The 16050-nt window shown below is 45.9% G+C and overlaps 1 protein-coding gene across 15 annotated transcripts in view; it reads right to left on the bottom strand.

Moving 5' to 3' along the window:
- LOC109870016 (pleckstrin homology domain containing, family A member 6) overlaps positions 1-16050 on the bottom strand; it is a 180572-nt gene that overhangs the window by 64168 nt on the left and 100354 nt on the right. For all 15 annotated transcript variants that reach the window (XM_031825423.1, XM_031825398.1, XM_031825379.1 and 12 more), the window contains 3 exons: positions 7386-7536; positions 7021-7125; positions 6379-6451 (listed from right to left, as the gene is read on the bottom strand). In XM_031825423.1, coding sequence (XP_031681283.1) covers positions 6379-6451; positions 7021-7125; positions 7386-7520 — 313 coding nt within the window. In that variant the 5' untranslated portion in view covers positions 7521-7536. The remainder of the gene's footprint in view (positions 1-6378; positions 6452-7020; positions 7126-7385; positions 7537-16050) is intronic.

Genomic DNA, 16050 nt, shown 5'->3' with positions numbered 1-16050 from the left:
TGTAGCTGCAAAGTTGCTAATTGGAATCCCTGGCTGAGCAATTAAGAGAACCGGGGACTTCTATACACACTCCTAATCTCCTTGTATAGAGCAACTACTCCACCTCCTCTGGCAGGACAGCTGACATGCTTGGACAATGTCACCTCCAAGTCCCAACAACAAAAGACCTTAGCATCTTTTTGCCCCTCTCTCCTTGCTGGCATGGTGATCGTGGCAGTAAATCGCACAGTCAGACATGCTCCCTTCCTCCCTCTCTTTTTTTTCCACAACACAGCTGGGAGAAGAGGGAGGGAGACGAAAACATCCCATCAGACGTGTGTGAAATCCCGAGAGAGGAATCACTGTGACCAGAAGGAGAGAAAGGGGGAAGAAAAGGAAAGAAAAGGAAATGGAGAAATGATAGAAAAGCAAGCGGGGCTCTGGGGCCAGTTTGTGAATATTGCTCGACGTGAATTTGGCCGTCGCTTCACACTGAGCTATTGAGTCACAGAACAACCGGAACATTTCAATATGAAAGATTCTTAGAAGCTGCTAAGCTCCAATTCATGTGGGGTTGTTTTCTGATTCCCGGTTCTATTCTTATCATTTCATTTCTCTGCTTTGCTTTGAATACGTCCTTATTCACGTTGGATTTGCGTCTGTGTGTACGGGATAGGGAATGGAGTGGAGTGTTTTATAAAAGGAGCAATTCCAGGTTAACTACATGGAATTAAACACCTAGTTGCATCCTGTAGCTCACAGAATACTGGTAGATTCACCAACAAAATCACTTTTAACCCAAAGAACCTGGAGTTCACTCTCTCTCAGGACTAGGAATATGTGTGTTTGAGTGGTTTAAATAGGGTAGAGTAGGCTAAGTTGAGCCCTTTTTTACATTCAGCATCACTTCGTTAACCTCTTGAAGCTAGGGGCACTATTTTTATGTTTGGAAAAATAACGTTCCCAAAGTAAACGGCCTATTTCTCAGGACCAGAAGCTAGAATATGCATATATTAGAAAACACTCTAAAGTTTCCAAAACTGTCAAAATATTGTCTGTGAGTATAACAGAACTGATATTGCAGGCAAAACCCTGAGGAAAATCCAATCAGGAAGTGCCTCTTATTTTGAAACCCTTCTGTTCCTATGCATGTCTATCCTCCATTTAAAGGGATATCAACCAGATTCATTTTTCTATGGCTTCCCTAAGGTGTCAACAGTCTTTAGAAATAGTTTGATAGGTGGAGGCTCTCAGAGTGAGTTTTTGCGCTAGAGTAAAGCCGCCATTGTTCCTCCCGCTGTTATTGAAAAACCTACACACTCGGTTGATATATTATCGAATATATATTTAAAAACTACCTGAGGAATGATTATAAAAAAACGTTTGACATGTTTCTGTGGACATTATGAAGACCATTTGGAATTTCCGTCTGCGTTGTCGTGACCGCTCTTTCCTGTGGATTTCTGAACATAACGCGACAAACAAACGGAGGTATTTTGGATATAAAAATAATCTTTATGGAACAAAAGGAACATTTGTTGTGTAACTGGGTCTCGTGAGTGAAAACATCCGAAGATCATCAAAGGTCAACGGTTAATTTAATTACTTTTCTGATTTTCGTGACCAAGCTTCCTGATGCTATGTGTACATAATGCCATGCTAGGCTATCGATAAACTTACACAAACGCTTGGATTGCTTTCGCTGTAAAGCATCATTTCAAAATCTGAGATGACAGGTGAATTAACAAAAGGCTAAGCTGTGTTTCGCAACATTGCACTTGTGATTTCATGAATATTAATATTTTTTATCAATATTATTTGACAACTCAATATTAGGAAGCTGTTCCTAATGTTTTGTACACTTAGTGTATATTTCGGGATGTTGTGTATCCCTGGAAATAATCCGAATTCATGTAAACATTACAGTTTTGAAAACATAGCTTGTCCAAAAAAAGTGGTCTCTTGGTACCCCGGGTGTGGGGTAAGTTGAGCTGCGGGACAGGGTAAGTTAAGCTGTGTGGGGTAAGTTGAGCTGCGGGACAGGGTAAGTTAAGCTGTGTGGGGTAAGTTGAGCTGCGGGACAGGGTAAGTTAAGCTGTGTGGGGTAAGTTGAGCTGCGGGACAGGGTAAGTTAAGCTGCTCACAAATTCTTGTACTGAATGAAATAATACCACTACCTTTTTAAAACACATTTCAATACAATCACAATCGCTTTTTGTCTTTTAATCATTTTAAGCATCTTTTAACACAGGCTTAACACCTAACAAACAATTTGTACTTTTCTTAAAAATAAAAAAAATTGGCCAGACCCTGTTGTTACCTCATATGCTAGCGATAATGCCTTGCATTACAAATGGGAATAAAACACTTCAATCTGCTCAACTTGCTATTGGCTCAACGATGGACTCAATTTACCCCAAGGTAAACACATTTTGACTACAAGGATGCACTTTCATGCTTGATTTAGGACCTCATATTGAAGCTTATAGAGACCACAACTGGTGTACAAGTATAAAACAATCTGAAAATGATCAACTTCGGTTTAGATACAAGCATCATGAAACCTCTATCTCAGTAAATTCATTTGACTTGGTGAAAATCCTTATTTTTTATTTTTACCTAACTTGCTTATCACTATTTCTATGTGGTTTCTTCCTTCATATACTCCATGAAATGATGACCTGATCCTAAATATTTGGTCAAATTATAGATTGTGTGCATGATTTCCTAGAAACAAGGGTAACTCACACACACACACACACACACACACAGCTGATTTTACATTTGCCCCCCCTCCCCCCCCCCCCCGAATGAGACAAATGCAACAAAAGTCAAACTTTGGGGGGGTCTCTAATTATCCATCATTTGGTTTAAAATGCTACTTTGTACTTCTACAGTGGTAAATATGAAATATTAAAAGCTTATTCCAAATTAAACAAGCACCCCCGCCTCTCAAGGTTTAAACCAGTGAAAGTTAGTTCAGGGTCTTTGAATCGCGTTAATCTCTCTACTCTGCCAGTCTGCCTTTCTTTCTATCTGTCTGTCTTTCGCCAGCAAATTTGCAACATTGTATCGACTGGATCCAGCCCGCTAGTGAACGTGCAACATTATCAACTGGGTCCAGCCCGCTAGTGAACGTGCAACATTATCAACTGGGTCCAGCCCGCTAGGGAATGTGCAACATTATCAACTGGGTCCAGCCCGCTACCGAACTTGAAACAGCTCGATGAGCGCAGGACAGACACCGCTATATTTGCATTCCATATTTCAGCCCCTTTTCAGGTGTCCCAACTTTTCTTTTGACAAAAAAAGTTCCATTTGTCAGCAAGCTGCATCCATTAATTCAGGCTTCAAGAGTGAATGTCACTGAATGTCATGACACTTTTTGGTGCTGGAGAAGGACTGTTGTCTATTCTGCTATCAGAGGGGTTGGGTTAAATACTGAAGACACATTTCAATTCCATGCATTCGGTTGTGCAACTGACTCAGGTCCCCTTTCCCTTCAAATATGGCAGACAGGACCTGAAGGTCAGGGACTTAGAGAGTATAGAGAGAGAAAGAGAGGGGAAGGGGGGGAAAGACAATTATCATATTCTTTCTTCTTCATCTTGTAAGTGGTCATTCTACCTGGCCGTGGGTTGTATGGGTAGCAGAGGGCTGCAGGTGGACCAGTGGGAATGACAGACTGAACATCTGTCACGTTAAGAGACAGAGACAACCTCGACCCTCTCAGAATTCCGTCTTCCGGAGTAGTGTGCAGTCGATGCGAGTCACCTTCAATGCTGCCCTGATGGAGAGACTGTGCTGTATAAGGAGTGTGTGTGTGTGTGTTAAATATCAATCTCTATAGATGGTTGACATAGCCGAACATACTCAAGTCTTTTGTAAAGTGTTTCTCACCACATACCACAATGACCCTCTCCCACTTCTATATGTACACAGAGCCACCCATAAACCCACACACACTTACTGTAACTCGTACATCAAACTCTAAGAAGATATCTCAAGCCGTGTGACATATTCAAATGACACATTGTTTATTCTCCACTCCTGGCTGTGGCTCAGAAGATGACAGATGAAGACCACAAAGATTTGGGGACTTGGCATGGAGGAGAGTAGAGACACTGTGTGATATTAAAGCACCTTGAACAAGTCAACAGTCCTCTTGACATAGTGGTGACGTGCACCAGACCCACAGCCCTCCACTCTGCCAACAGAACACACTGACATGACATCATGTTCAGGGGAAGAATGGCAGATTTGTACCTTGTCAGCTCAGGGTTTTGAACTTGCAACCTTCCAGTTACTAGTCCAACACTCTAACCACTAGGCCACCCTGCTGCTCTGTGGAGCCGCCTGGATCAAATAAAGGTTACATAAACAATGCATACATGCTGTAAATATTGTAAATATTTTGTTAAGTCAACCCCATGTATGTACAGTTGAAGTCGGAAGTTGAAATACACTTAGGTTGGAGTCATTAAAACTCGTTTTTCAACCACTCCACAAATGTCTTGTTATCGTTTGGCAAGTAAGTTAGGACATCTACTTTGTGCATGACACAAGTCATTTTTCCAACAATTGTTTACAGACAGATTATTTCACTTATAATTCACTGTATCACAATTACAGTGGTTCAGAAGTGTACATACACTAAGATGACTGTGCCTTTAAACAGCTTGGGAAATTCCAGACAATGATGTCATGGCTTTAGAAGCTTCTGATAGGCTAATTGACATCATTTGAGTCAATTGGCGGTGTACCTGTGGATGTATTTCAAGGCCTACCTTCAAACTCAGTGCCTCTTTGCTTGACATCACGGGAAAATCAAAAGAAATCAGCCAAGACCTCAAGACCTTGTAGACCTCTACAAGTCTGATTCATCCTTGGGAGCAATTTCCAAACGACTGAAGGTACCACGTTCATCTTACAATCAGTAGTACGCAAGTATAAACACCATGGGACCACGCAGCCGTCATACCGCTCAGGAAGGAGAAGCGTTCTGTCTCCTAGAGATGAACGTACTTTGGTGCAAAAAGTGCAAATCAATCCCAGAACAACAGCAAAGGACCCTGTGAAGATGCTGGAGGAAACAGGTACCAAAGTATCTATATCCACAGTAAAACCAGTCCTATATCGACATACCCTAAAAGGCCGCTCAGCAAGGAAGAAGCCACTGCTCCAAAACTGACATAAAAATCCAGACTACAGTTTGCAACTGCACATGGGGACAAATATCGTACTTTTTGGAGAAATGTCCTCTGTGCTGATAAAACAAAAATACAACTGTTTTGCCATAATGACCATCGTTATGTTTGGAGGAAAATTGGGGTGGCTTGCAAGCCGAAAAACACCATCCCAACCGTGAAGCACGGGGGTGGCAGCATCATGTTGTGGGGGTGCATTGCTGCAGGAGGGACTGGTGCACTTTACAAAATAATAGCATCATGAGGCAGGAAAATGATGTGGATATATTGAAGCAACATCTCAAGACATCAGTCAGGAAGTTAAAGCTTCGTCGCAAATGGGTCTTCCAAATGAACAATGACACCAAGCATACTTTCAAAAAGTCAAGGTACTGTAGTGGCCATCCCAGAGCCCTGAACTCAATCCTATAGAAAATGTGTGGGCAGAACTGAAAAAGAGTGTGCGCGCAAGGAGGCCTACAAACCTGACTCAGTTACACCAGCTCTGTCAGGAGGAATGGGACAAATCTTATTGTGGGAAGCTTGTGGAAGGCTAACCGAAACATTTGACCAAAGTTAAACAATTTAAAGGCAATACTACCAAATAGTAATTGAGTGTATGTCAACTTCTGACCCACTGGGAATGTGATGAAAGAAATAAAGGTGAAAATCATTCTCTCTTCTATTATTTTGACATTTCACATTCTTAAAATCAAGTGGTGATCTTAACTGACCTAAGACAGGTAATTTTTACTAGGAATAAATGTCAGGAATTGTGAAAAACTGAGTTTAAATGTATTTGGCTAAGGTTTATGTAAACTTCTGACTTCAACAGTATATGTGCATTGCAGATATTGTTGGACATGGTTGACCAATCCTGTCCACACAAAAAAAAACTGTCTGTCTGAAAACAAGATAGAGTATATTGGGACGTAGCCAACACATGGTTGAATAACCGGATCTGTCAGTTACTGTGAATTCTACCTGCTGACAAAACAACATAGCACACTACCACACAAACACAAGAGAAGACAAGAGAAGAGAAACAGTGCGTCAAGAATGAAGGAAAACCCTTTCTGACTAAAACACACAATGAAATGCAGTAGAATAAAGCAGAATTATAAAGATGTCCTCCAATGAAGGGTGGCAATGGGATATTAAAAAAAGAAAAGAGAATTTAAAGAAAGAAGGCAATACTATGACAGTAACCTACCTTTGTAGTAGAACAGGCATCGGTCAGTCAGGACAAACCATCTCTTGTTCCACTGTTTCACTCCACTGCTGGCCTACAGGGAGACAGAGAGAATAACGCATATTGAGATGGGTTTGACTGGCCTACAGGGAGACACTGACAAGGGGACGAAAAACACACAGTAAAATGGATAGGACTCCAGAGAGTAGACACAACAGTTTAGACTAGACCAAATAACTTCAGGGGGGGGGACACACACAAAAACTGGACTTAAACAGTGTGAGAAGTACCGCACTATGTAAAAGACAGGAAGACAAATTCAATGAGACCTAAACAACGCGAGAAGGAAAGCAACACTGGACCAAAACAAAGTAACGGTCTGAGACATACTGGATCAAAACAAATGGGAGAGACAAGGAAATATTGAACTGAAAATGTAGAGAAGAATGGCAATACTGGAAGAAGAGCATATCTGGTCCTAGTTATGAGATATTTATGGGGTATTATGGAGCATTTGACTCACATTTATTTATAGAGCCCTTTTTACATCAGCAGTTGACCACAAAGTTCTTAAACAGAAACCGAGGCTAAAATCCTTAAAACCACTAAGCATAAAGGAAAGTGCATCATGCTGATGCAGAATAGTGTATAGAGCTGAATTACCTGTTTGTATAGCCAGCCCTGCTTAGCTACTACAGCTTTAGGGTTCCTCCTCATGGAGTTAGAACGCTTCCCAAACGTAGCAGCTTTCTTTGGAGTACGAGATGCCTGGAGAAGAAACGAGGGAAGGAGAGAAGGGGAGAGGGAAGATGAGAGAACAAAAGGGACCTTTTTGCATCACTGAATCTGTCATAAAACCATGATGTGGTGTGTGGTGTAGTGAGGTGTAACGGTGTCGTGAGGTGTGTGTATGTGTGCTTGCCTGCGTGCATGCTTGTGTGTGTGTGTGTGTGTGTGTGTGTGTGTGTGTGTGTGTGTGTGTGTGTGTGTGTGTGTGTGTGTGTGTGTGTGTGTGTGTGTGTACTGACCCGTGGTGTGAAGGGCTGGGACTGGGTCTGAGACTCTGGGGAGGATAGGTCTGATACCATGGTGGTGCTGTTGGAGTTGCAGTTAATGTCGCTGGGTGAACTCACAGGTCCTCTACCTCCTACATTCCCATTCATCTCCAAATCACAGCTCCTACACAGAGAGACAGAGACAGAGAGATAGATTCAGTGACTTATACACTCAACGTTAATAACACATGTAAACACATTATCTTCGAGACTATCTATCGCCTGGATAAGGTTGACGTGTCAAAAATGACCCTTGATACTCAAATGCTTTTAGAGTGAAGAGGAGAGGGAATAAAGAGAGAGAGAGGAGAGGAGGAAAATAGGGAGAATGACTAAGACTTCTCTCCTTTCCTCTGCTCCTCTTCTGCTCCTGCCGAGCCCTGTGTTGTGTGTTCAGTGATCCAGTTATTGATGTCTATATAAAGGCATGCTCTGCCTCTCCCTGCATCGCCAAGTCCTGCTCTGCACTGCCCACCCTGCTAGATATTGATCCGCTGACAAGCAGGAGGGATGAATTGTACTATATCCTCCCTTTTTCTCTCTCTCTCTTTCTATCTATCTATTTAACTCACCTCCAATCCTCCCCTCTGTTCCACTCTCGGTTTATTTTCCTTCCTCCAGCTTCCCTCTCTCTCTCTCTCTATAGCCCCATCTCTCTTTCTATCTCTATTGCGCATGATCTTGACCTCTTTCTTCCTCAATCAAATTCTCTTACCCCCTCCATCTTTCTCTTTTCCTATATCTCACTTTCTCCCTCTCCCCTCATTTTCTCTGGTCCAGTAGGCTTTGGAAGTGCAGTAATTGGGAGCAGAGCATGATTATTTGCATAAGCAAGGTAAGCAAAGCTAATGTGTGATTCATTTTAAATAGCATCTGTACATAAATATGCCCATGCACATGATGCAGACACAAACAAACTGGAAGCTCTGATGCACAGAAAAAGTTACAAAAACAACAACATATACAGAAATCATATACTCCAGCTGCTCTCTCTTAATCTGACTAAGTGTTCCCTTATAGTTGGAGAGCATCTGGTCGTCTTGGTGATGGCACATGCCTGCTCATTCATCCTAAGTGGAGATTTCCTTGTTTCTCCCTCTTTCACCTGTTACATCTCCTCATTTGAATTCCATGCGGTCACTGTCACTCAAGCTTAATATTGTTGTCATCTATCGCCCACCAGCTGCCTTTAGAGAGTTTCTCAATGAGCTTGATACCTTGATCAGCTAATTTGCTGATGATGGCTCATCACTTTTTGTACTTGGCGACTTCAACCTCCCGACTTCTGCCTTCAATTAAGTGGTAGGCCACACAAGCTCACAGAACGGGACCGCCGAGTGCTGAAGCGCGTAAAAATCATTTGCCCTCGGATGCAACAATTACTACTGAGTTCAAAACTGCATCTGGAAGCAACGTCAGCACAATAACTTTTCGTCGGGAGATTCATTAAATGGGTTCCATGGCCCGAACAACTGCACACAAGCCTAAGATCACCATGTGCAATGCCAAGCATCGGCTGAAGTGGTGTGGTGTAAAGCTCGTTGCCATTGGACTCTGGAGCAGTGGAAACATGTTCTCTGTAGTGATGAATCAAGCTTCACCATCTGGCAGTCCGACAGATGAATCTGCGATTGGCGGATGCCAGAAGATCGCTACCTGAACCAATGCATAGTGCCAACTGTAAAGTTTGGTGGAGGAGGAATAATGTTCTGGGGCTGTTTTTAATTGTTCAGGCTAGGCCCCTTAGTTCCAGTGAAGGGAAATCTTAACGCTACAGCATACAATGACATTCTAGATGATTCTGTGCTTCCAACTTTATGGCAACAGTTTGAGGAAGGCCCTTTCCTGTTTCAGCATGACAATGTCCCTGTGCACAAAGCGGGGTCCATACAGAAATGGTTTGTCAAGATCGGTGTGGAAGAACTTGACAAGCCTGCACACAGCCCTGATATCAACCCCATCAAATACCTTTGGGATGAATTGGAACCCTGACTGCAAGCCAGGCCGATAGATTCTCCCTTCCCTGTGCACTCCCTAGATAGCCGGCCATTAGGGTCAGGGTTGGTCAGGGAGGCCACGGTTCCACTGGACATGGTGACACAGGGGAATCATAGGGAGCGAATTAGTCTCTTCATTATCGATTTGCCTGCGTTTCCAGTGGTGCTGGAGATTCCCTGGCTGGCTAGTCACAATCCTAAGATTTTGTGGAGACAGGGGGTTCTCCAGGGGTGGTCAGAGGAGTGTTCTGGAAGGTGTCTGCGAGTTTCCATCGGTGCCACGTCGGTGGAGAGTCCAGACCAGGGTTCCACGGTGAGCATTCCCCCTGAATATGCCGATTTGGCAATTGCTTTCAGTAAGAAGAGAGCGACTAAATTACCACCTCATCGACAGGGGGATTGCGCAGGTAAACGCTGCGCTTCCCAAGAGTCACGTTTACCCATTGTCCCAGGAGGCGACGTTGGCTATGGAGACATATGTCAAGGAATCTCTGGGGCAGGGTTACATTTGGCCCTTCTTCTCACCTGTCTCCTCGAGTTTCTATTTTGTGAAGAAAAAGGAGGGAGGTCTGCGTCCGTGCATTGATTATAGAGGTCTAAATGCCATCACAGTGGGGTTTAGTTACCCACTACCTCTTATCGCTATGGCGGTGGAATAATTTCACGGAGCACAGTTTTTCACAAAACTGAATCTCAGGAGAGCGTATAGTCTGGTGCGTATTCAGGAGGGAGACGAGTGGAAAACCGCATTTAGTACCACATCGGGCCACTATGAGTACCTCGTCATGCCGTATGGGTTAAAGAATGCTCCAGCCGTCTTTCAATCCTTTGTAGACGAGATTCTCAGGGACCTGCACGGGCAGGGCGTGGTTGTCTATATCGATCATATTCTGATCTATTCCGCCACCCGCGCCGCGCATGTGTCTCTGGTACGCAAGGTGCTTGGTAGACGGCTGGAGCATGACCTATACGTCAAGGCAGAGAAGTGTGTGTTCTCCAAACGAGCCGCCTCCTTCCTGGGTTATCGTATTTCCACCTCGGGGGTGGTGATGGAGTGTGACCGCATTAAGGCTGTGCGTAATTGGCCGACTCCTACCACGGTGACGGAGGTGCAGCGCTTTTTGGGGTTTGCCAATTACTACCGGGGGTTTATCCAGGGTTTTGGCCAGGTAGCGGCCCCCATTACCTCACTGCTGAAGGGGGAGCCGGTGCGTTTGCGGTGGTCGGCAGAGGCGGACAGAGCGTTCAATAGGTTGAAGGCGCTGTTCACGCATGCACCCGTGTTGGCGCACCCGGACCCCTCTCTAGCATTTATAGTGGAGGTGGATGCGTCCGAGGCTGGGGTAGGTGCTGTGCTATCACAGCACTTGGGTACGCCACCAAAACTCCGCCCCTGCGCTTTCTTTTCAAGGAAGCTCAGTCTGGCGGAGCGTAACTATGATGTGGGGGACCGGGAGTTGTTAGCGGTGGTCAAGGCCCTGAGGGTGTGGAGAGACTGGCTTGAGGGGGCTAAGCACCTCTTTCTCATCTGGACCGACCACCAGAATCTGGAGTATATTCGGGCAGCTAGGAGACTGAATCCGCGTCAGGCAAGGTGGGCCATGTTCTTCACCCGATTCAGGTTCACTCTGTCGTATAGACCAGGCTCCCACGAACATAAAGGCCGACGCGCTGTCCCGTCTCTATGACACGGAGGATCGGTCCACCGAGCCTACTCCCATCCTTCCAGCCTCGAGGCTGATGGCACCAGTGGTATGGGAGGTGGACTCGGACATCGAGCGGGCGTTACGGGCGGAGCCTGTGCCTCCTCAGTGTCCGGCTGGGCATAAGTACGTGCCGCTTGGTGTTCGGGACCAATTGATTCGGTGGGCTCACACCCTACCCTCCTTGGGTCCTCCTGGGGTGGCGAGGACAGTGCGGAGCCTCCGGGGGAAGTATTGGTGGCCCACCTTGGCTTGGGACGTTAGGGTTTTATGTCTCTTCCTGTTCGGTGTGCGCCCAGAGTAAGGCTCCTAGGCACCTTCCTAGAGGGAAGTTACAACCCCTCCCCGTTCCACAACGGCCATGGTCTCACTTATCAGTGGATTTCCTGACCGATCTCCCCCCGTCTCAGGGGAACACTACGGTTTTGGTGGGTGTGGATCGGTTTTCTAAGTCCTGCCGTCTCCTCCCGTTGCCCGGTCTCCCTACAGCCCTACAGACTGTGGTGGCGTTATTTACCCACGTCTTCCGGCACTACGGGGTGCCGGAAAACATCGTCTCAGATCGGGGTCCCCAGTTCACGTCCCGGGTATGGAGGGCGTTCATGGAGCATCTGAGGGTCTGGGTCAGCCTGACCACCGGTTATCACCCCGAGAGTAATGGGCAGGTGTATAGAGTGAACCAGGAGGTGGGTAGGTTTCTGCGGTCGTATTGCCAGGACCAGCCCAGGGAGTGGTCTAGGTACGTCCCATGGGCGTACCTAGACCACTCCGTCACTCCTCAACGAACCTATCTCCGGTTCAGTGTGTGTTGGGCTACCAGCCGGTCCTGGCACCTTGGCATCCGAGTCAGAACGAGGCTCCTGCGGTGGAGGAGTGGATGCAGCGCTCCAAGGAGACCTGGAAGGCCATCCAGGAATCCCTCAAACAAGCCAGTGGACAGCAGAAGAGGAGTGCTGACCGCCACCGCAGTGAGGCCCCCGTGTTTGTAACGGGGGACAGGGTCTGGCTCTCGACTCGAAACCTACCCCTCCGCTTGCCCTGCCGGAAGCTGGGGCCGCAGTGTGTGGGGCCCTTCAAAGTCCTGAGGAGGATAAACGAGGTGTGTTATAAATTACAACTCCCTTCCTATTATCGCATTAACCCCTCGTTTCATGTGTCTCATGTGTCTCTCCTCAGGTTGGTGGTAGCTGGTCCCCTGCTGGACATCGAGGGGTCCCCGGCGTACACGATACGGGCCATTCTGGACACGAGACGCCGGGTGAGGGTCCTGCAGTACCTCGTGGACTGGGAGGGGTACGGTCCGGAGGAGAGGTCCTGGGTACCGTTGGGGGACATCTTGGATCCGTCATTGTTGAGCGATTTCCATAGCCTCTAATCGGGATCGCCCTTTCGACTCACCCTCCAGGTCGCCCTCGAGGCCGGTGTCGGCGTGCTGCGGGAGCCGTGCGTCGGGGGGGGGGGGGGGGGTACTGTCATGACTCCTACCGAAGGTGGCTCCCCTTCCTGTTCCGGTGGCGCTCGGCGGTCGTCGTCACCGGCCTACTAGCTGTCACTGATCCCTTTTCCCCCTTTTCTGTTTATTAGCTGCACCTGTGTTTAGTTTAGGATAATTGGTTGGGCTTTATTTACCAGCCGGCCTGCCTGCTAGTTGTGCGAGATTATTTTCAGTGTACATGTGTACACGGCTGTACATCACGGTTGTCCGTGTGGGTCTATATTTTGCTGGACTGTTTAAATTCCCTGTGCTTGTCGCGTTGGTTTGGGTTGGCGTCATTTCACCGTTGTGGTGTATTAAAAGTAGCGCTACCCTGAACTCTCTGCTTCCTGCGCCTGACTTCTTCCTCCACCACACCCCGGGTGTTACAGAAGGAGAACATTCTGGTGTTTGATTGCATATCTGACAGAGAGGAAGAAAGATGATGATTCTTATGGCATTGCACATTGTCAATGTAAACCGGAGTGATGTTACACAATGGGCCAAGAAAGCTGTTCAAACAAAACTAAAATGAAACAGGACGTCTTTCTTAGTTAAAGTGATTCCAGTCTACCGTGAAGCGTTCATCCATTTATACGGGTAAGACTCTAGCTATATTTTCAGATATTATACATTTCTAATTTTGTCAGCTTAAGAGGGTAGGAATAATGCTGAATGGGTAACGACATAAAAGAGTTCTCCAGTAGGTGTACCAAAACATACAAAGGCCATTTTCTCAAAGCAGAATTACTTTTCAACTGCCGTGTATGATTTTTCATTTTGTAGCTCTGAGTCTGTACTTTCATCCAATGTAAAAAACACAATTTCAAATTTTGCAACATAAGACTGAAAATAGGTGGTTGGTCACAAAACTGGGACCGAGAGACTGAAAAATAGCTTCTATCTCAAGGCCATCAGACTGTTGAACAGCCATCACTAACACAGAGAGGCTGCTGCCTACATACAGACTTGAAATCATTGGTCACTCTAACAAATGGATCTCTAGTCACTTTATTAATGACACGTTAACACTTTAATAATGATGTTTACATATCTTGCATTACTCATCCCATATGTATATACTGTATTTTATACCATCTATTGCATCTAGCCTATGCCGCACGGCCATCTCTCATCCATATATGTATATGTACACATTCGTATTCCATCCCTTTAGTTAGATTTGCATTAGGTAGTTTTTGTGAAACTGTTATATTGCTTTTTGATATTTCTGCACTGTCGCAACTAGAAGCACCAGCATTTCGCTACACTCGCAATAACATCTGCTAACCATGTGTATGCGACCAATAAAATTTTATTGGATTAGATTAGATTTCGATCACATCCATCATCCATAACAAACAGGGCAGGCAGGGGTATTGAGAGTGTGCAACTTTTATTTAAAAATAAAATAAAATGCATTTTTTTTTAGCAAAGATTGGCCTACGTTTGCATCTTTACAGAAAACGTGTTCTGATTGGAGCTCTGGATTTGCTATGCTGCATTTTTTTTTAAACATAGCAGAGATGTGCTTTGGATTAAATATGACGATGTACTGAATATGGTGCAAATGTATGCTCAGTTATGTCACCTTCCTGTGATGAAGCACAATGATTTTCATCTCCTGAACAGGTCAAATGGTTTGGCCGCTGGACATTGATCAGTCATTGGATTTAGCCAATTTCCGATCAGACATACGGAGGATGAATATTACATATCATGTAAGTATATCTACTGAGATTATGATTATTCTTTTTTTATATGGATCCATAAAAGATCAGTTAATATTAATGACAACATAAATTATACATTTCTTAAAATACATGGATATGTTCATGCCTAAGTATAAAGGCTTAGATATGTCAGCGTGTTGATACATACGTTTTCCGGAGTTAAAAACAGTCAAAAAAATATATAAGCGGGTGCACTCGCATCAGGGGCATCTCTTGAAGGGATATCACCCCAGATATCTCCCTGGACTCATACGGAAGCAGGGAGATTTCTGAGGTCCGGATTAGATGTACGTATATGGAGAAATATACAATTGGGGTGGCAGGGTAGCCTATGGTTAGAGCGTTGGACTTGTAACCGAAAGGTTGCAAGGTTAAATCCCTGAGCTGACAAGGTAATAATCTGTCATTCTGCCCCTGAACAAGGCAGTTTACCCACTTTTCCTAGACCGTCATTGAAAATAAGAATTTGTTCCTAACTGACTTGCCTAGTTAAATAAAGGTAAAACATAAAATAAAACAATTAAGGACATGTGTCATGCCTTGATCTGTTTCCCTTGTGCTTGTCTCCACCCCACTCCAGGTGTCGCCCATTATCCATTGGGTACTTATATCTGTGTTTGTCTGTGGCCAGCATTTTGTCTCAGCTCCTGCTTTTCCCCAGTCTCTCTTTTTCTCGCCCTCCTGGTTTTGTCCCTTGCCTGTCCTGACGCTGAGCCACTCTGCCTGCCCCTGAGCCTGCATGCAAGTTTTGTACCTTTGACCCTACTCTGGGTTATCGACCCCTGCCTGCCTTGACCTGTCGTTTGCCTGCCCCTGTTGCTGTAATAAACATTGTTACTTCAACACAGTCTGCATTTGGGTCTTACCTGAAACATGATAGTACGAACTGGCCATGACTGACCCAGCAGACTTGGACCAGCTCCGCAATGCCACCTCCTCCTAAGGAGCCACCATTGATAAGCACAAGGAATTGCTTCGCGGTCTGATGGAAGGGTTCCAGGACATGGCTGAACTTCACGACCTAGCATTGGACGCATGGCGGAAGAAATTCAGTGGGTTGCCTACGAGGCACCCTACCACGATGGTAACCTCCCAGCCCCTCAGTAACCCGGCTGGTAGCAGTGCCGTCACCCCGGTTCTCCGGGAACCCCGAATACCTCACCCGGAGCACTACGATGGATATTCCAGAACCTGCCAGGCCTTTCTCTCCCAGTGTGCCCTCATTTTTGAGCTGCATCCTTCTTCGTTCCACTCGGACTGCTCGAGGATAGCGTACATTATTATGCTGATGTCCGGGAGGGCACTCGCCTGGGCCACAGCGGTGTGGGAGCAACAATCCACCGTCTGCCTCAGTCTGGAGGTATTCATGGCGGAGGTGAGAAAGGTTTATGAGGCTCAGGTGTCCGGAAGAGAGGCTGCCCGGAAGTTATTCCAGCTTCGGCAGGACTCCCTCAGTGTGGCAGACTATGCGGTGGATTTCCGCACACTAGCAGCGGATGGTGTCTGGAACCCGTAAGCGCTGTTCGACATGTTCCTGCACGGATTATCGGAGGAAGGACGGGCTTGCAGCCCTGGAACTACCGACGGATCTCAACGCACTCAATGCTTTGACCATCCGGATCGATGGACGGCCACGGGAGCGTAGGTCTGATTGCGGTCCCAATTGCTCACTCAAGGATCCCACCTTGCTTCTGAAGAACTCTGGAAGTCGCCAGTGTCTACGCCTCTGAG

Source organism: Oncorhynchus kisutch, linkage group LG1 (assembly GCF_002021735.2).
Source record: "Oncorhynchus kisutch isolate 150728-3 linkage group LG1, Okis_V2, whole genome shotgun sequence".
Lineage (NCBI taxonomy): Eukaryota > Metazoa > Chordata > Actinopteri > Salmoniformes > Salmonidae > Oncorhynchus > Oncorhynchus kisutch.
Note: the sequence above shows the minus strand (reverse complement) of the source record. Positions and strands in the feature narration are given on the sequence as shown.